We start from the raw sequence: 22,500 nt of genomic DNA on the forward strand, positions 1-22,500 counted from the left end.
CACCCCAGTGTACCCACCTGTGCACCTCCTGACCTGAGGTCAATCTGCTGTACCCACCTGTGAGGCCCTCTCTGACCCCGGCCGAGGTCAATCATAAAACCACACACACACACCCAGTGTACCCACCTGTAGCAGACAAGAGGAGAGGGGGGGGAGAGAGAGAGAGATGGAGAGAGAGAAAGAGAGATGGAGAGAGAAAGAGATGGAGATAGAGATGGAGAGATGGAGAGAGAAAGAGATGGAGATAGAGAGATGGAAAAGAGATGGAGATAGAGATGGAAAAGAGATGGAGATAGAGAGATGGAAAAGAGATGGAGATAGAGATGGAAAAGAGATGGAGATAGAGATGGAGAGATGGAGAGAGAGAAAGAGAGATGGAGAGAGAAAGAGATGGAGATAGAGAGATGGAAAAGAGATGGAGATAGAGAGATGGAAAAGAGATGGAGATAGAGAGATGGAAAAGAGATGGAGATAGAGATGGAGAGATGGAGAGAGATGGAGAGAGAGGCTCAGGGCTGGTTAACCTTTCTGCCAGTTTCCATGGGAGTCAGGCTGTTCTTCATCATGAAGGCGGGCGGGGTGCACCTCCCTACAGCGGCTCTGCTGCCGCCGCGATCACCTGCAGCCGCGGCGTCTTGGCCAGCGGCGGCGTCTGATTGGCGCCCGTGGGCTCCCTGCGATGCTGCTTGTTGCCCTTCATCAGCAGCTCCATGATCTGCACAAAGAGGTCAAAAGTCAAAGACAAAATGTAAAATAATACTGTGAGATCCAATGGCTTTGAGTTTCTTTAACACTGACATAATAATGACCAACCCCTTTTTCATTGCAGTTTGTACATGTTTTGGCAACGTGTGTATGAATTCCTGTGCACACACACGTTGTGTGTCTGTGCTTCTATAAAACATGCTCCGTGTGTACGTGCACACACGCATATGTATGTGTTTGTGTTTTATGTGTGTTCCTGCCTGAGAGACACACCTCACGAGCGTTGATGGTGGACACCTCGGTGATGCCGGCCACCTGGATCTCCCCTTTGGAATCCTCTCTCAGGTCCAGAAACCCTGAGGATGGGTTCAGCAGATCCCGGATCATCTCATTATAAATCTGAGGAGGAACCAGGAACAGCGTTTAGTCATATATGGTATAGAAAGCTATAGTACATAGAGACATATAGGGCTGATTTCTTATATATGCATTGAGCCTAGTCGTAGACTAAATGAGAACTTTATTTAAAAAAATGTCTAGTCTCAGAGAAGGCTTAACCCATGTACAGGAAAACTGGCCAAGAAAGCATATGTAGACACTAGACTGCATATTTCTAGATCTAGATACAACATTAGCATATTTCTAGATCTAGATACAGGTATGATAGAGATGTAGCATATTTGTGGATGTCCAGCAACATATAGTATAACCATCTAGATTTTAGCTAGTCCTAGATCTGACTCTTCACATATTGAATGCATTCATTTAACAGATGCAGTTGTCTTTATGAAACTAACATCAAATGATTTAACCAGAAGGGATGAAAGAGAGAGAGACATATTCCTAAGGAATAGTGTGTACACTACACAGAATAGTGTGTTCACTACAAGAACCTATATTTGTGCCGGCCGGGCTTGTCGTCATGTGGGTCAACATTTTGGTGCTCGTGCTTGTTTTTCAGCCCAGCTGACCAGTGGGCGGTGTGCAGCTATTCTCAGACTGCTCTTAAAAAGAGTGCCCACCTCTGTGACACAAAAGCCCATTCAGTCTCAGTGGACGTCACTCAGACCATAGGCCAGATCATTCAAAAACCCAAAAAAGTGGATTAAGCTAATGTGTGTGGTTGCCTCCCCAAATAGGTGCTTATGATGACATGTTCATAGCAGCTGCATGCATTTGCTTTGACAGAAGCTAAAAAAGACAGTGGTGGTGTGCGGCACAGTAATTTAAGGGTGATGTTAGCCTAGCGTGAAAAGACCCCATTGACAGCGGTCAACGGGTCTGTCCTCTAACCTTCTCTGACCGGCACGGACAGTGGGAGAGGCAGGGATGGCTACTGGAGCCTTGTCTTAGCCACATGTGAGAAAACACTGAGTCTGCTGAAAATAAAGAAAAAACACTCACTTTCCCTCTCAGTGATTATTCTCTGCACTCTTAAAACGAATGTGTTGAAAAACACATCTCTGTGTCCAGATAGGGACAACACAGTTTGTGTTTTATTTGTTACACACTATGTGTAACAAATAACACAACTTGCGTTGTTGTTTTTAACACATCTCTGTGGCCAGATAGGGACAACACTTTTGTTTTAAGAGTGCAGTCACTTTCCCTCTCAGTGATCCTTCCCTGAATAGGGCCACTAGCTCCAGTCTACTCACGGAGGTCATATTCATGGAGAAGGCTGCTTTCATTAACATGGATAACAGCTAGTGTTTTTCCAGTGTTTTTGTTCAGGTAGGGTGCAGTCAGGGTGCAATGCTATGGTCCTGGACTGGTTTGTCTGCCCATACAGAAATATTATAAAACTGTTAAGAAAGACGAGGAGAATTAGCTAAAGAGACAGAGAGAGAGAGAGAGAGAGAGAGAGAGAAAGAGAAAGTGAAGAAGAGGCAGAATAATAAAGTTGGGAAACTACAGTAGATGAAAGAAAAGATGATGTGTTTGTGAAGTCAGTGAGTGCAATACATACTATTTATGTCTGTGAGTGTGTACATGTTTGTGTGTGTGTGGTGTGTGTGTGTGTGTGTGTGTGTGTGTGTATGTGTGTTTGTGTGTGTGTGTGTGTGTGTGTGTATGTGTGTGTATGTGTGTGTGTGTGTGTGTGTGTGTGAATCGTACCTTTGCATATGTGTGTGTGTATATATATATAAGCAAGAGCATGTGTGTGTCTGAATGTGTATATTTGCGTATGCAGGTGTGTGTGTGTGTGTGTCCCACACAGTGGCCACTCTCTAAGATCCCACAGAGCAGATGTTTTTTTTTCCTGCGGCACTAAAGCACGGTCGTAAAACACCCGTTAGCCTCTTTTGTGCCCCCCACAGAGATTTATCACCTGGGGGGGGGATGACGACGACTCCTGCCTCGTTCAACCCCCTTTCACCCAGGCAGCTAGTAGTTCTATCCCCACTTCTCCAGCCACTGCCCCTGCCTACGGAGGTTTCATGCTCAGGGGTCTATGCTCTCTGGTCGTTCCTGGAGTGTGGTGGACAGGTGCTGGAGTGTCTTCAGCAGAAGGGCATGAATGGGAGCCAGTGAGCCCTCATGTGTCATGTGAGCTCTCATATCTAAATCCCCGCCCGCCCCAGATGGCCAGGCTTTCCAATATTTGCATGAATGTTAATTAAATGCTGTAAATCATGGCAAGCTGTTATCCGTCTCCTCTTAATGTGCTTGCTCACTCTCTCTCTCTCTCTTTCTCTCCCTCTATTTCTCTCTCTCTCTCCCTCTTTCCCTCTCTCCCTCTCTCTCGCTGCACACAAAAACAGTATCACGTTCCTCTATCACTCATGAAGTATTCATTTTGATCAAATCTGACAGAGAATATGCATGCATGTCGACATTCATTATGTACTTCACTAATGGAACAAAACAAGCATCCAAGATGAGACATCACAAATATGCTGACACAACTTTTGTGTGACAGCTTCCGTTTGTCCCTCGCAATCTCTTCTCAGCCTAAAAACTTGGCCTTTTTTTTATTCAAGCAGCCCAAAAACTCCTTCACCAATTCAGTAACACAGCCTGTAATCAGCTCTGAAATGCTGATTTTCTAAAGGAGCACAACACTCAAGAGGCCTATCATGGTGGCTGATGAGAAAGGACCGTTTACGGATGGTGCTCCCAGACCTTGGCGGGCAGCCTTGATTTTGAAGTGAGCCCTGACGACAGCAGTCGCTGGTGTGTGTGTGTGTGTGTATGTTTGTGGCGCTTAGGTAGATTTCAAAAGCTCTCTTCCCAGGCCTCCTTAGCTCACACTCACACGCACACACACACACACACACACACACACACACACACACACACACATCGACACACACACAGCTCTCCACCCTGTTTCCGTGCCAGCGAGGCTTTCTCTGAGTCTCGGAGTCCGGTGGCTGTGTTTGCTAATCAATGGGAACGATCTGAGTAAACAACGGGATGGATGAGGGACCAGCCCCAGCGGGACACTATCTGGCACCGATTGGCTATCTTGACTGTCCAGTCGGCCAATCAGGGCAGCATGGAGATAATCTCTGTGTTGACCAGACTGGCCACACACACACACACAACACAGTTGGGCTGCATTACTAGATGACACACTGTAACAGATGCTCGTTATGAGCTATGCATTATCATATTTACATCTCTGTCAGTACATGTGGTCAATCATATAGCGATTAGAACACCACTTAGTTGTTAGGATTGTAGGTCGTTATGAGTCGTTGCTGCTTGACAGTGCTAACAAAACAGATGGGTGGGATTCATACAGTGGGCGTAACATCAGATATAAGATAAGTCGATACAGAGTAATGTAAAGGGTAGGACTATGTGTAAGTAGATCGTGAGTGGATTGTTTCAGTACTACAGTATATGGTCTTATGACACATATATATGACTGCTTGTAAGACTATAAGACGACACTGAAATGATTGCATGTGCATAGGTTGTGTTGATTTTGTCTATGTGCTTACAGCTATACAGCATCAATGCAATGACATATGATGTACTCACACTCAAGTACAACCTGACCATGAAATGAAATTAGAGTACTTATATAGCAAGTACACACAATGCCAACTCAACTATACGGCAATGGCTTCCTCTCCCAGAATGCAATGCGGTGAAATGCCCTTCACTGTCAGTCTCCCTGAGCGAGTTGTATGACAGCAGGTAAGTGATCTGGATGCATATTGCAGAGGGGTGCGAGTGTCAGTGCCTCTCAGGGGGAGACGGCAGCCCACCTCTAGGTAGGACATGGAGACACTGTATTGCATGTCGTCACTCGTCTCCTCGATGGCGCGGAAGAGATCGTTGAGCGTCTGCACGTAGATGCCCGGCTCTTTGTCTGTCCCCAACATGGTGTAGGTCTTCCCGCAACCTACACACACACACACACACACACACACACACACACACACACACACACACACACACACACGCATATCAGAGAAGCCAGACAGACTAAAAGCTATCACAAAGTCAATGTCAGGTTAAAAAACAGCCACTTCCAAAATAGCTTACAGTAGCTATAGCCAAGCTTAGCTACTGTAAGCTATTATGGAAGTGAAGGAATCCTTAGTGCTCCTCTCTCTCTCTCTCTTTCTTTCTCTCTCTCTTTTCTCTCTCTCTCTTCCTCTCTCAGAGATAGAGACTTACGCTTGACCTAGGTGGACACCGCCTGGGATCAGACAGAGAAAACAACCAGGGGGTTAATTAGAAACGAGGGATGAGTAGACGAGTGCAGACATAAAGAAGAGGAGGAAAGGTAAGGACACAGGCGAGCGACAGAATGCAATAGGAATGGAATAGTTGAGTTACTCGTAATTTCCCAACTATTAGCCGCGGTTTATACATTGATTTTGCAAAATTTCTTCAGCTATGAGGTTAATACACGGAGGCAGTTAATATGGTATTAAGATGGTTTTGTTTTTTAACCAAAACACTGTCTTGCGGTTTATACACGATGCGGCTCATACACAGGAAATTACTGTAGTGAGATATACAGTATGTATATATATATATCTCACTACAGTATAATTATAATTTAGGTGATGTGATCAATATGCTTTCATAAATCGCATTCCAGAAAGAACAGGATAATTTGACTACATCTTCTAATGGCCTTCACTACCAACCAATTAATAAAATATTGATACCAACGACAGTATCCAGTAATCGAGTAATCACTTGTTGGTGTGGCTGTTGTGCATGAAAGCAATGGTATTCCTCTAAGGTAAAGATTGAGTATATTCTTAAAGGGGGATGGGGATACGGGGGAAAGAACAGAGAGATGAGTATATGACAAAAAAATCCTTAAGACCGGGAAAAGAGAGGCTCTCCCTGGTGTCCAACCACAGGCCAACAGAGTGGACAGGACACAGCTGGAGGGTTCTTATGGCTCCTTATTTACCCAGAATGCCATAAAACCCACCCAGATAAACAGGCCTGGCCCTGACCGCTAGGCCTTTCACTAGCTGACCATCGGCTGACCAGTGCAAACAGCCACACACAAAACCCAGAGTCATATAATGCCATTGTCTACTTTCATAATATGTAACTTCCCAAATATTGATGTTAAATGTTAAAATGTATTGTAATTGTTACTTATGACCAGGAATGGTAGAAAATTGCACTTAAATGGGATCAAATTGTTCAAAGGTTATTATCGACTGTTGTACTATTTAAAAAAAACATTATTGATGTGTATTAAAGTAAAAAAAAAACTGAAACAATATTTTGGAGGCGAGGCCAAATACTAGATGGATACTAGATACTAGACTAATTGAACGCAGATGAGAGGACTGTAGCCTGGACAGTGTAGCTGATGGGAAGTGTACCTGTGGGTCCGTAGGCAAACACAGTGGCGTTGTAGCCCGATATGAGGCCCTCGATCAGCCCTTTGGTGGTCGCTCTGTACACCTCCTCCTGCAGGAGCACAGACAGAAACATGAGCCAACCCAACATGGCAGCTCTGCGTCTGGCGTCTGACTCACTGCAGCGTGATGTATGTGTGTGTGTGTGTGTGTGTGTGTGTGTGTCTGTGTGTGTGTGTGTGTGTGTGTGTGTCTGTCTGTGTGTGTCTGTGTGTGTGTGTGTGTGTCTGTGTCATGTGTGCGCACGTGATGTGATGTCACGTTTCCGTGATGCAGGGGTGTCACGTAATATATGCAATACACAAAATACAAAACACACATACACACACACACACACACACACATATACAAGCAGCACACAGATACTGTACGCAGTGCCTTCTATCATCTCTCATCTTTCGCTAAACACATCCCCGCCCACACACACACATACACACACTCCAACAGTCACGAGAGATTCGGCTTCACAATATCACACCACGCTTCTATGCTCGGAAGGTTCCGGAATGTAGCAGCAGGTTCTGGCTGGCTCACCTGTGTGGCTGTGAAGTCGAAGGCCACGTCAAACATGTAGGTCTTCTCCCGCGAACGGTTGGCACGGAGAATGTCATCAGGGTCCTCCATGGGGTCCATTAACACCACCATCTAAAGAGAGAGAGAGAGGGAAAGAGAAGGAGAGAGAGAAGCAGAGAGAGAGAAAGAGGAGAGAAAAAGGAGAGAGAGAGAGGAGAGAGAGAAAGAGTAGGAGAGAGCAAGAGAGAGAGAGAAAGAGAAGGAGAGAGAGAAAGAGAGAGAGAGAGAAATAGAGAGAAAGAGTAAGGAGAGAGAGAGAAAGAGAAGGAGAGAGAGGAGAGAGAGAGAGAGAAAGAGAGAGAAGGAGAGAGAGAGAAAGAGAAGGAGAGAGAGAAAGAGAGAGAGAGAAAGAGAAGAAGAGAGAGAGAGAGCGAGACATTTTATTTTTCCAGAAATATTTCAACAGAGACATTTAGCAGGCATCCATTGCAGCAACAGATCACATCCATTAATCATAAAGACCAGAGTTCAAACTCAGCTACACAGCAGCAGGAAAGGAGCTTTTTGACGTCAATATCTATTCACATCCATATTCAAAAACACAGCCAGCTAATGCGCAGTCTTATTCAGAACACAAAAAGCTGTTATTTCCATCAATCATGGATTCTGGGGCCAGGAAGAGGGAAAATGTATTCATTGTCACAGCAGGGGATTAATTTGACCACCCTCTCTCTCTCTCTCTCTCTCTCTCTTCTATCTCTCTCTCTTTCCCTCTCTCTCATGTTTAAATGACTCTAACGCGTGGTGCTTTTCAACTCAGTAGGCTGTAGGCAGACTAAAAGACTTCATTTTTGTCATTTTGTGGACGTGGATAACAAATAAAAGGAACTCTCAGGTGAAGCGCAAAAACAAGACTCAATGGGCAGGAAGGGTCCTGCCATCTCTCAGTGGATTGGGCCCTCATTCACCTTCTCATGGGCCAGGGGAGAAAGACCGGAATGGAGCAGATAATCACATAATCACATCATCATCATCACCGGCTGCTATTAGCGTCTGTGGCTGCCGGTGTCTCGGCTTTCATTTGAAGGAGAGTTATACCGGAAGGGGGATAGTGGCTATTATAGCAGAAAGGTCTTCCGATGACAGCAGGACGGTGGGGAATTAATGAATTGAGAGCTGAGCTGTGAGAGTAGGCCTATGCATGTGTGTGTGTGTGTGTGTGTGCGTGTGTGTGTGTGCGTGTGTGTGTTTGTGGCAGTATAGTTGTAGTAGAACTGAGGTTAATTTAAGAGGAAAAAACATTGAAAGATCACTGTGACCTAATGTGTGTATGGCTTTTCTATGCATGTATGTCTGTGTGTGTGTGTGTGTGTGTGTGTGTGTGTGTGTGTGTGTGTGTGTGTGTGTGTGTGTGTGTGTGTGTGCATGCGCATGTGCATTCAAGGAGGTCCAGTCCTGGTCCAGTCACCTCAGGCCAGGGTGAGCTGAAATCAGTCGGATGGTTGACTGAGAAGGCCAGAGGATCGCAGAGGTGGTTTTAAAAATAAGCACAAAAGCAAACAGGCAAACCAAGGGCCCTTTGTCAGTGTGTGTGTGTGTGTGTGTGTGTGTGTGTGTACTCTCTCCCATGAGCTCTGAAGATGCCTCTTCCCCTCAAACACACACACACACTTTTTGATAAGCCCATCGAGAACAAACACTCACATCGCCTCAGCTTTGAAGCCCCCACATTGAAATTCATGAGGAAGGATCTGACTTTTAAAACCACCCAGGCAAAAAACAAAGCCTCCAGAAAGGACACCATACGCAAACAAAAGGAAGTAGAGAGAGAGAGAGAGAGAGATGAACTGAGAAAGACAGAGAGAAAGGTGGAGAGAGAGAGAGATGGAGAGAAAGAAGAGATGAAGAACAACAGGGAGATGGAGAGTTCGGAGGAAAACATCGGTCACTGGCAAGGACAGCTATTTCCCCTTTCACAAAAAAAATAGAAGAAACAGAAGACAAGAATCAGAATGTCACTCTAAATGAACTCTAAATGTCACTCTTTTACACGCTGTTCAGCCACCGTGTTTGTCTCCGTCAAAAGACCAAAAGAGACCAAAGCAAGACACATGGGTGGAGGGGACGCCATTGTCCACACGGAATCGTGGGAGGACACCAGGCAACACGAAAAGGGGAACAACGACAGACACAAATGGTCCTTCTAGTTTTCCAAGACGGAACTCACACACACATGGGCAAAAACAACCTCATTTATTCTCGTGGTTCTGTGGCGCAGTAGCAAGTCTAAGAATGGCTGGGCTATTGAAAGCCCCGCGCATGGCCGCCTCACGTTAACACGGGGACAGTGGCTTTGTCTGGATTTCTAGAAAGTTCCGACGGACTTCCAAGAACAGACAGGGTGCTTTGCTGGAAGCTTTGTCTGACAAACAATAGCAGCACACCACCACTAACCTCCACAGACATTTCTGTACATGCGTGGAGACATATGTGTGTGTCAACACGCACTCATAATGACACACACACACACACACACACACACACACACACACACACACACACACACACACACACACACACACAGAAGGACAGAAGGACTGACATTGGCCTCACTTCTGTTCAGCCTGTGTCTACAGCAGGAGAGGATGAGACAGTCACCCTGGCAGCACACTCTGGTTGGCAGGCTAGCTATTATACTGAGTGTGTGTGTGGGTGTTTGCAAAAAGTCTGAGAATGATGTGTTTAGTGTGATACACGCACTAACAAGATGAATAGCCGACATGCATGAAGTAAGGTTTCAGTGTGATTATGTATGTAGGTGCCAGCATTGGCTGTGTGTATGTATGCTTAAGCATTTGTGTGTGAATATGTTTGTGTGTGTATGTTTGTATGATTGTGTGTGTGTGTGTGTGTGTGTGTGTGTGTGTGTGTGTGTGTGTGTGTGTGTGTGTGTGAGTATGTCTGTGTGTGTGTGTGTGTGTGTGTGTGTGTGTGTGTTTGTATGTGTGTGTGTGTGTGTGTGTGTGTGTGTGTGTGTGTGTGTGTGTGTGTGTGTGTGTGTGTGTGTGTGTGTGTGCACCAGACTGCTGTGTCTGTGTTCTGGCCATCCTGTGCCATCTGGCTCCTGCCCTCGCTGCAGTTCCCAACCTCGGGCTCAGGTGAGCCTCACCAGCTGCCACTGGTCGTTCCGTGACGTACGCACTGGGCGCCCGCCGTGCCAGGAAACCGCCCTGGCACTGGGCCTGACACGCATCAGCTGGGCAGGGCCATGCCCTGTGCCTCAAGCCAGGAGCGGCATCACACAGTGGCACAGCGCGGCCGGGCATGAATGACCGTGGCCCTCGCTAATGCCCAATGCCTTGCTTAGCCAGGCATCACGTCACACCTGGGTGCCTCGTGACAGACTGGCACATGCATTGGGTCAGTGTACCAACACATGAGTACAAGGAGATGGGCATATTATTCAATAATACGTAATGTGGGCATATCATTCAATAATACGTAATGTGGGCATATCATTCAATAATACGTAATGTGGGCATATTATTCAATAATACATAATATGGGCATATTATTCAATAATACGTAATGTGGGCATATTATTAAAAGCTTTAAATATGCCAGTCTGGACAATAAAGCAACAGAGTGGAGAGTGGAACTGCAATTCAATTCACTTGTGATGAAATGATCTGGATAATGAGGTCTCTTGTTTCAAAGATCTATTTTAATGATGGTAATATGTTGTTCATACAGTAGCATAGTTACATTATGGTATATAACATCCAATAATTTTTTCATCAGTTTCAATACAGGCCTGCAGAGTAGCTCTAGCAGACTATGATGCCACTATTCACTGCTATCTGGTATCTCACAAACAATGTTACCTTCTTATCAATGTTATTCACAGTCATTTACAGCGATTTACTGTCTGAGGCCAATTTAACAGGGTGATTGCCAATAGCCCATCTCATTGGACTATTAATTTCTAAGTCAGCAAGAATAACCTGCTAGTGATTGGTCAGGTATTCACATCTGTGAGTGAGAAGTAGTGCTTGTATCTGGCTATGTGTGGGTCAACCCTAGCTCCAGTCTGTATAATCATTACTGAATCTCACTCACAGCCATCAGGGTTGTTTGCTTTGGCTTCGTTTCTATGGTCTCCTCAATAAACCCATCACACACACACACACACACACACACACACACACACACACACACACACACACACACACACACAAAACACACACACGCACAGAGCACATACAAGGCTCCCACAGACGTACAACCATGCACAGACACACTCACACACTCTCATACACATAAACAGTCATGCACACACACACACATACACACACACATACACACACTCAGGCAGGATATCCTGTCAGCTGTGACCAGGCCTGTCCAGACTAGCTGGGTGGGCAGAAACATGAGTGACCACAGAGTGACCACCAGGTGACCGCTACCTCCAACGCTGTCATGGGAAATACACTCCTACGACCCACTCAACTCTCAGTAGAGACAGACACACACACACACACACACACACACACACACACACACACACGCACAAACACACGAACACACCCCACAGATGCACAAACAAACACATACGTGAACACACACACACACACACACAAATATGGAGAGTATGTGGGACGTGGGGAGGACGTGTATCTCACATACACAATGTGAATAAAAGACTGAAGTGTCATCATGAATTTCGTTTTGGAGGAGGGTAATTGAAACTGACCTAATTAGATAACCAGAGAATGACTATTTCAGCGAAAAACACATTATTTAGATATGACACTCTCTGTTGCTCTGTCCATTCTTAATTTACTTAGAATCAAATGTAGGTTAAAGATAGTCACAATTCAAAGCAAACTACTTTAAACAACTGTTGCTAAAAACAGAGCACTATTGACATCCAGACATAAGACTCACAGTAGATAAGAAATGGCATAAAATGGAAACAAATATTAGAGCAGACATTACTCGGTTATCTGTGATCATGGAGCAAACACCAAGCCTGAGAGCGCTTTCCCCATCACAAGATAACATGGACTCCTTCAGCAAAATGTCTACTCTAATTTAACATCTACCTCTCTTCTTCCTTATCTCTCTATGTGTGCGTGTGTGTTTGTTTTGTGTGTGTGTGTGTGTGTGTGTGTGTGTGTGTGTGTGTGTGTGTGTTTAGCATAAACTAATGCAGAGAGTCGTCAGCACAAATAATTTTTTATTAAATCACTAATGGCTTAAAATACCATTACCGTTCATTTAACCAAAAACATACTTACATAACTAACCACTTTCCATTCGAATAACACCACCGAAATGCACTCAAATAGAACACCCTCTACTAGGCAGAAAAACCCGAAGCTGAAGCAGCGGTCAGTCAGCTGTGACCGAGCGGCTTCCGTCCTCTTTTCTCCTCCAGTCATGGGAGACCTGACGTGGACAACAAGAGTCGTGAAAATGGAGACGGAGAGGAAGAAAAGACAGGTGAGCAGGAATTTTCCCTCCTCCTCCGTCAGGGGGTGGTGGAGGGGAGCACTGCCTCAGGTTACTGACGGGGGCAGACTACGGGAGGACGGGGGTGGGATGGGGTAGGGTGGGGTGGTTGTGGTGGGGAGTAAGGCCAGGGTCTGGGCGTGTGGATGGCCAACTGATGCGTGACTGCAGGACAAAAGGGTGCAGGACAGGTGGAACTGGTCAGGTGTGCAGTTGTGTGGAGGTGGAGGACGGTCGTAGCCTGACGAGCCAGACCCACATTAAAATGTAGGGTCTGGGCCACACTGCTCAGTCCGAGGGGCGGGATAATTGGTTGTCTTTCAATTTCCCTCTGCACGCAATAGGACAGCGCTGAGTTTCCCACCAGCGGAGCTAGTTGGCTAGTTCAAACTTTTGCCATCTTAAAACAAGCTTAACTCGTGTCACACTGTTGGCCAACAGCAACATCCATCTTCTTTGTTTTCAAGTAGCAGGGAATTCAAGCCAAACCGTTGCAACTCTGCCATCAATCATTATGTTAAGCCCGCCTAACGACTCTTGATTGGCCTGATAGAAGTTTAATTTTTCGAGCTCACAAGCCAACGGAGAGTTGCTAGACTAGCCCTGGAAGCAAATGTAATTTGCTGCCGCTAGGGTGCGTCTAGATTTCTAGGCTAGGGCATATGAATCCAATTCAAGAGATGGGGAAGTCGGGGGCGCTGTGGTGCAACAGGCTACAGCGCTCATACCATGAATGGGTCCAAGCTCCCACGGGGACCCAGGTTTGAGTTGTGACCTGTGGTCATGTTCCGAGTCCACCCCATCTCTCTCTCTCTCTCCCACTCACTTCCTGTCTGTCTTCACTGTCCTGTCCAAATAAAGGCAAAAAAAGCCCAAGAAATATACTTTAAAAAAAAGAGATGGGGACGTCTGTGTGTGGGTTTGTGTGTGTGCATGTTAGTGTGTGTGTGTGTCTGTATACTTTAAATACTTTTAAAAAAAGTATACTTTAAAAAAAAGAGATGGGGACATCTGTGTGTGTGTTTGTGTGTGTGCATGTTAGTGTGTGTGTGTGTGTCTGTGTCTATGTGTGCATGTTTGTGTGTGTGTGTGTGTGTAGTAGCCCCAGGAAGGCCCTGATCTTCATTAACCCATTCGCGCTGGATGCTGCACGACGCAACATTCCATCTCCGCTGGTTGCTGCATAGCCAACATTGAATCTCCAGCTTGGTTGCTGCGTGATGCAGCATGCTTTTATTTCATGTTTCTAGGTGTACAGAGGCTTAGATATTAAGGTTTTGGTAGCGTTTGACAGTTCTTAGTATTTTTCAGAAAACCCTCAGGAAACAAGGTTATTTAGTCTAGAATGCCATAGGATTCTATAGGATTTTTAGTAGGAGTATATTAGAGTAGTAAATGGGTTAATCCTGAATAACAACCCCAGCTGATGTGTGTCTGTCTGTGAGTGTGTGTGTGTGTACATACACGTACGTGTGTAGGTGAGTGAGTGTGTGTGTGGGTGTGACCAGATGTCACCAGAGACCTAGTTCTGACGGCCAATTCATGTGTGGCCTTAGAGGAAGCACACAGCCTCAAAGCAAACAGCAACAGGAAAAGAACTGACCGCCCAAAATATGACAGTAGAACTGTTGAAATGAAGTATTTGTGACAGTCACTTGAACACTTTTTAAATTGTATTTCTTATTTACTTTAAGTTGCATCAACACTAACATTCATTGGCACACACTTTAATCGAGAAGCTCACTGGTAAAGGAGCAAACAACCTGAAGGCTGATGATTCAATAATCAAAATAATCAAAGTTACAAGTAAAGTAAAAGTGAAGTACAGTTAAACAAAAAAAGCAGAACTTAATGAGTTTGAAGAGAGGAGAAAACTTAAAGCATAGTTTGACCTGTGTAGGTGGCACTTCACAGCAAGCAGTACACACACACACACACACACACACACACACACTGCAGCTCACACACACACGCCACACACACACACGCCTCACACACACGCGCCACACACAACACAGGGTGTGAAATCAGACTGGTGAAGCGTGGGTCTGTGACGAAATGGAGTGGAAAATGAAAAAGGGCCTTCATCAAATATTGACGCCACAACACCATGTGCATCCCGCCACACCACACCACACACCAATCCACGACAGCCGGCTGGGCAACGACCACACCAAAAAAAACAATTAGGGATATGGTGTTATATATGTAAACGAATTAGCGAGCTCAGTGGTTGTCAAGGCATCCATGGTGACAGTGAATGTGTGTGAATGTGTGTGTGTGTGTGTGTGTGTGTGTGTGTGTGTGTGTGTGTGTGTGTGTGTGTGTGTGTGCATGTTGTGTGTGTGTGTGTGTCTGTGTCTATGTGTGCATGTTTGTGTGTGTGTGTGTGTGTAGTAGCCCCAGGAAGGCCCTGATCTTCATTAACCCATTCGCGCTGGATGCTGCACGACGCAACATTCCATCTCCCGCTGGTTGCTGCATAGCGCAACATTGAATCTCCCGCTGGTTGCTGCGTAGCGCAGCATGCTTTTTATTTCATGTTTCTAGGTGTACAGAGGCTTAGATATTAAGGTTTTGGTAGACGTTGACAGTTCTTAGTATTTTTTCAGAAAACCCTCAGGAAACAAGGTTATTTAGTCTAGAATGCCATAGGATTCTATAGGCGTTTTTAGTAGGAGTATATTAGGAGTAAATGGGTTAATCCTGAATAACAACCCCAGCTGATGTGTGTCTGTCTGTGAGTGTGTGTGTGTGTACATACACGTACGTGTGTAGGTGAGTGAGTGTGTGTGTGGGTGTGACCAGATGTCACCAGAGACCTAGTTCTGACGGCCAATTCATGTGTGGCCTTAGAGGAAGCACAGCCTCAAAGCAAACAGCAACAGGAAAGAACTGACCGGCCCAAAATATGACAGTAGAACTGTTGAAATGAAGTATTTGTGACAGTCACTTGAACACTTTTTAAATTGTATTTCTTATTTACTTTAAGTTGCATCAACACTAACATTCATTGGCACACACTTTAATCGAGAAGCTCACTGGTAAAGGAGCAAACAACCTGAAGGCTGATGATTCAATAATCAAAATAATCAAAGTTAACAAGTAAAGTAAAAGTGAAGTACAGTTAAACAAAAAAGCAGAACTTAATGAGTTTGAAGAGAGGGAGAAAACTTAAAGCATAGTTTGACCTGTGTAGGTGGCACTTCACAGCAAGCAGTACACACACACACACACACACACACACACACACACACACACACACACGCTCACACACACACGCTCACACACACACGCTCACACACACACAGGGTGTGAAATCAGACTGGTGAAGCGTGGGTCTGTGACGAGCGGAGTGCGAAAATGAAAAAGGGCCTTCATCAAATATTGACGCCACAACACCATGTGCATCCCGGCCACACCACACCACACACCACCGCACGACAGCCGGCTGGCACGACCACACCAAAAAAACAATTAGGGATATGGTGTTATATATGTAAACGAATTAGCGAGCTCAGTGGTTGTCGAAGGCATCCATGGTGACAGTGAATGTGTGTGAATGTGTGTGTGTGTGTGTGTGTGTGTGTGTGTGTGTGTGTGTGTGTGTGTGTGTGTGTGTGTGTGAGGGTGGGCGAGGTGGTGTCGTTCAAGCCTTTGTGGATGATTGAGTTACCAATTAGCATGATAGTGTTATTATGGTCCTCCTACGGGACGATATTGTGAAGCACCCAACTGAGGAGACAACGGGGCGTCAAAGACCGATAGTTCAACACTTTGTGTACAGTGAGGGTTACCGTGACACTGCAGGTATCGACTCATTAAAAGGGCTATTTTTAGACTAGTCTAGGAGGCAACTTGATAAATTTTGCATCCAGTTTTGCATTGCAAAGTGGTACAGTGAAGGTTAGCTAGACTCTTTTTTTTGGTGCTGAGTGTAACTGTTTTCGCACATTTGCACATTTGAAAGATGCTGAACGTACGGTCGGCCTCACATTCAAGCACTTTATTCCAAAAAGAAACGATTTAACCAGCTCTAAATGGGACGGAGGAGAGCAAGCCGCCACCACGACGGTTTCTCACAGATGATGGAAAAGTTCTAAAAGGATCTCAAGACTCAGAACGGCGGTTCTCTTTTCTTACATACACATTCACATACCGGTATACATACAGTTTGTAGCTGCTTTAAAAGTGAGGAACAATAAAATTGCTGAATTGCAAAAAACATAGAAAGCTTGTTGAAGAAGTCCCGCACACTGAATTCACCTGAGGAAAGTCTGTGTGACTGAAACGTTGTGGAATAAAGTATCTGCATGCGTAAAGGACAGTGTGCAGGACTTCTTCAACAAGCATTACTGGTGACCTTTACCTTTTCCGACGCACCTGTCCCAAAAACGAGGTGGGCAAACGCGCTTTTGAATTGAGTAAAAACATAGATAGATAGATAGATAGATAGATAGATAGATAGATAGATAGATAGATAGATAGATAGATAGATAGATAGATAGATAGATAGATACTTTATTGATCCCCAAAGGGAAATTCAAGAACATAGTCAAACATAGACAACATAGAAAGCAAAACGCCTTGCTTTGCGCATTTGTGCTTCAGTTGTATCGGATTTAAGTGAAAGAGAAGAGAAGCTTTTTGTTTGTGTAGTATTGTGAAAGTATTTAATTCCACAGGGCCTGAGAGAGATACTCAACCCTGCTACTCTGGCCCTGGCCCCGGTGCACTGGCGGCTGTTTGGGCAGTAACTCCAGCCCGAGTTGGGTGGCGTGTGCTGGTTGAGGTAGGGTGACACGAGGCCCCTGGCCCCTGGAGGTAAGAGAAGCTGGCCTGGAGCGGGCGCAGGGCTTACGGAAGGCTGTAAGCAGAGCTCCATCAGGTGGAACTGGGAGACAAGGGGACAGACAGCTGGGGTACACGCAAACCAGAGCAGATGTATCGCTACAAGAGCCTTGCTGCTGGAAGCACACGCCAAGACACACACACACACATTACATGCCAACACACACACACACACACACACACACACACACACACACACACACACACACACACACACACACACACACAGCCACACACACACACACACACACACACTCACACACACACACACACACACACACACACACACACACACACACAGCCACACACACACACACACACACACATACAGTGTGTATCCCTTTCTGAGGGAGGGGCAGAGAGAGGGGGGGGGGGTAGAGGCGATAGATGCAGAAAAGCTAAATTGAGAAACTACAAAACCAAGTGGAATGCACCAACAATGAACTCAAGACCTTTAGCTGACCAATACCAAAGGTCAAGGGTCATGCACACACAAACACAAGCACAAGCACAAGCACAAGCACAAGCACAAGCACAAGCACAACACACACACACACACAACACACACACACACACACACACACACACACACACACACACACACACACACACACACACACAGAGACACACACACAGAGAGAGAGAGAGAGGTTCATACACGCTGACCAATACCAAAGGTCAAGGGTTGCATGGCAACCAGTGGCCTGGACTCTAGCAGCATCTGCTGTCTTCTGATGCTGAGTGCAGCTGAGGTCAAGATACTAATGCCCATTCACACCATGTTCTTATTCCATTGACATTATGTACTAGTGCCATTGTCATTGTGACCCAATGATGTAACACAGACACTTGATATGCACACTCTCTCTTCCACACACACACACACAGACACAGTTCTGTACTCTCTCTCTCTCTCAGACTCTCAGACAGACACACACACACACACACACACACACACACACACACACACACACACACACAGCGCACACGTGCACGCACACACACACACACCCACACACACACACACACACACACACACACACACACACACACACACTAGCAGAAGCAGACCCGAGAGAGAGGCTGACTCACTTATACTTGTTTGAGACCAGAACAGGTTTGGCCAAGGCCTCATGTCCAATGGAGGGAGAGAGAGAGGGGGAGAGAGTTGCTGAATTATTCAAAGAACTCATTGGCCATAGCTAGTCTTTTTCAGTGCTCAGAATACACACACACACACACACACACACACACACACACACACACACACACACACACACACACACACACACACACACACAAGGAAAAGAAAGTTGGGCCATTGTCACACATGCCAGGGAATGCAGGCCCTAATAGTACATGCACAAAAAAAAACATCACCTGAGGGGAGTACATGTGCAGAGCTACAACAAAGTGTGTGCATCAGCACAATGGTGGAACCTTCAATTAGGGTTGGATTCAAAAGATTCATCTCATTCTGTGTGTGTGTGTGTGTGTGTGTGTGTGTGTGTGTGTGTGTGTGTGTGTGTGTTTGCTGATAATGACTCCCCACCCCACCTCCACCACCCCTGCTGCCATACACCATCCCTTCCTTGTCCTTTAATCTGTAACCCTTGGCAACAATGCAGTTCAGTTGCCATGGCAGCAGTGAGGTGGGTGCAGGCTGGCTACCGGGCACCTGTTGCCATTAGCATAATGGAGTTGGTGGGGGTATGAAGGAGTCCCGCATGCCATCTGTGCATCCTATATGATTTGGAGGCGGAGTTGCTGGTGGAGGCAGGGGGACTGTAAGCCACAACTCAGGGTCTAGGGACAAGGACAAGAAGTCTCTCATCTGGGAACCAACACTTGATCAGTTTCAACAGAGTGCTGAAGCAGGGTATAAAAAGTAAATGCTGTTTTCAGACATGCACTGACCTCGAACATGTTCTGGGCGCGCCTGACACTATCAGCCCCCTAATACTAAGATGGGGTGTTACCCAAGTTAGCATTTGCCTGAACACCAGTAATTACACGGAGGATTCAAAAAGCGAAGGAGTGGAAATGTTGACGTTTCTATCCAGTGCTGGTGCACTATTTGTCTGTTTAATCCCACAGTTTCTTTTTTTTTTTTTTTTTTTTAGATCTTGTGAAAAGAGTTTATTACAAAACGCAAAACAAGCCTATATTATTTACACCCTTACCATGTGGTATGCACTTCTTTTTTTTCTGATCAATTGTTTTTTATTTTATTATGATGCACATATTCACAATCAATAACAAATACAGAGGTAATCCCACAGTTTCTCAGTACAAGCAGGTGGAGGAGTCACCTCGCATATTTTGGGAGTGTTTGTGAGTGTGAAGATGTACTGTATGAAAACCGCCCATGAAAGCATACGTCTGTTTCGCGGTGAAATATTTCAGCCTTGTAAAAGCAGGTGTTAATCCTAATTGTGGTTAAATGTGTCAGTAAGTGTTTAGTTGTGAGCAGTGTAAATTGCAGTAGGGGTTGGAGAAAGGCGCTGATTACCCAATGAGCTACAGGGTATGATACATAGCACGTACAATGAAGAGTCACACTGTGCACCTTCCGCGGGTTGGCCATGGCGCTGATAATGCTGCGTTCCCAAATCTGCCCCATGAGAGTCTCAGCTGAACGTACCGCTCCCGTTACATGATTCTTCAAGTTTGCTTCGCGCCGTCATTTGCCACACGATCGGAAGCTCTGCTCTGTGCGGTTGAAACTAAATCTTTTCAACCGCGTCAGCAGCCTCCTGTTAGGCTGAGGTCATTAGCCCTGGAGAACACCAGGCTGAAGGTGCTCTGAAGATGAGGCAAGTTAATTACTCTGGGATACTGTGACAGTGCAATTAATCAAATGAATCGATTAATCACCAATTATGACTATAATTGCAATTATGATTTTTGTCAAAATCAAGCAGCCCTACAGGATACAACAGGAAGCTCATATCCACATGCAGGGAACACAGCAGCAGTCTTGTGACTCACAGACAAAAAGGGAAATCTCAGAATGTAAGGGATGTTTCTGCTGGGGTACACTTTTCCACTGTCTCAAATTTGTCTTGTTTTTTTCTTGTTTACGTAACACTCCCTGTATCTAGCTTTGATTGACTGATAGACTGATCCATCCATCCATCCATCTATATATAAATCCATCCATCCATATATACATCCATCCATCCATATATCCAAGAGGGAAATTTTGGCCAAGTATCTGTACTCTCAAGCTGGATCAGTTACACACCAACAAAGTGGCTCTACATCTAAAGCATCATCGCTTATCACACCACATTCATTAGGGTATGACTCGGCAAAAAATAAATCTCTGCTCTTTCAGGATATGTTTCAACTGGCTGTCCCACTTGGTGCCTGGTATCCTCCAGAGTGGAGACTCGCCGCAGCTCTCTCACCTAGCGAGGGTGGCACGGCTCGGGCACACACCGCTGAGTGAGTTGGCCCTTGGCTCTGCCAGCTCATTGTGCCCTCCCCCACAGAGTGCACACACACACACACACACACACACACACACACACACACACACACACACACACACACACACACACAATGGAAAGGTGACATAACTGGCAACTTAGGTGGTGGACAACACCAGCTTCCGCCACATGAAAAATAAATAAACAAACAAATAGTTGGATATAATCATCAAATTCATCAAAGGCTTTGACAGAGGGGGTGAGTTTGGAATGGCGTCACCAAAAGGGGTATAGTAGGACATCTTTGATGTAACACATTAGCCGCAGGGTCCTAATGCTCACCATGTATAAGCCCACCCCCCAAAAGCCACCTGCCCACCAAACTGAATCCTCCTGCCAAGCATGCCCCCTCCTGCACCCTCTCCCCCTCACTCGCCTTCACCCAGCCTAGCGGGCATCTCCTGTTTCAGGGGCAGAGTGGCTTTGTGGCAGCGCGGCATACCTGATACCAGGGTGCCTGGTTGCACTGCAGCCTCACAGAGCAGACCTCAACCCTCACCTCCACCTCCATCCATCCATCCATCCGTCCATCCATCCCTCCATCCGCCTGCGCCCTCAACTCTCCTCCACCACCACCACCCCGCCTGACCAACACGATTTTACATAACCATCACCAAGGACTGCAGTCCATACATCTGGGATGCAAAGACTAAAAGCTAAAGACTGTCCCGCATGCACACACATACACACACACACACACTCATCAAAGAAACACTTTACACACACATAGACTTGCGTAACATGTTTAGAATGCTAATTGGACACCGCACTAAACGGAATATCTCTCAGAGCAGGGGAATCACATTTTGTTATCAGGAGACATGTCTGTCCGGGGGGGGTGTTGTAGAGGAAGCATTGACTTGACTTCCCGTAATAATCCCCCCGGGCCTCTGTTTGCTTAGCTTTTCCGAAGAACAGAAACCCTACCAGGGTAGGAGAAGCATTGACTTGACTTCCCGTAATAATCCCGCCGGGCCTCTGTTTGCTTAGTTTTTCCGAAGAACAGAAACCCTACCAGGGCAACGTGCATGCAGCCAGGTGAGAGGCGGCAAGGACAGGTATTGGGATCTGGAGGATTCCGTTTTTATTAGCTTTTCCTCAATGGGTTTTAATGAGGGGTTTTAACTATCATTCTCCTTGACTCAAAATCATATGATCCATTCATACTTGTTCTACAAATATTCAAGGCCAGAGAAATTAACAAGAAGGGCGACGGCCGGGTTCCACCCCATGATAGCCCTTCAATCATAACAGCAAGTCTATCACTATGCCTGCTGTTGCTAGCCGTCCCCTGATTCTCCTTGTCCTCCTCCTGACTGAGGAGCATAGGGTTGCCTTGGGGAAGCTTACGCTCACAGGCCCAGGCTTGCCCACTTCAGCTGGGGCCTGGGACGACCGTGCACCAGGATCAGTGCAGATGAGATCGAATTAGCAGACGCTAATCAGTTCATAAATCTGATCGCCCAGCCATAACTCCTGCTGACACTACAGTAAGCCAAGATAGAGTTGAGTGAGGGTGAGAGTGCACAGGGATACAGTACGCAAACATAGAGTCAAGCGAGATAGAG

General features: G+C 45.9%; 1 protein-coding gene across 1 annotated transcript in view; it reads right to left on the minus strand.

Moving 5' to 3' along the window:
* kif19 (kinesin family member 19) overlaps positions 1-22,500 on the minus strand; it is a 51,955-nt gene that overhangs the window by 14,308 nt on the left and 15,147 nt on the right. Inside the window, exons 3-7 of the mRNA XM_048232839.1 lie at positions 7,095-7,205; positions 6,525-6,612; positions 4,929-5,065; positions 979-1,104; positions 594-715 (exon numbers count right to left, since the gene is read on the minus strand). Of these exons, the coding sequence (XP_048088796.1) occupies positions 594-715; positions 979-1,104; positions 4,929-5,065; positions 6,525-6,612; positions 7,095-7,205 (584 nt within the window). The remainder of the gene's footprint in view (positions 1-593; positions 716-978; positions 1,105-4,928; positions 5,066-6,524; positions 6,613-7,094; positions 7,206-22,500) is intronic.

Source organism: Alosa alosa, chromosome 22, assembly GCF_017589495.1.
Source record: "Alosa alosa isolate M-15738 ecotype Scorff River chromosome 22, AALO_Geno_1.1, whole genome shotgun sequence".
NCBI classification, from domain to species: domain Eukaryota; kingdom Metazoa; phylum Chordata; class Actinopteri; order Clupeiformes; family Clupeidae; genus Alosa; species Alosa alosa.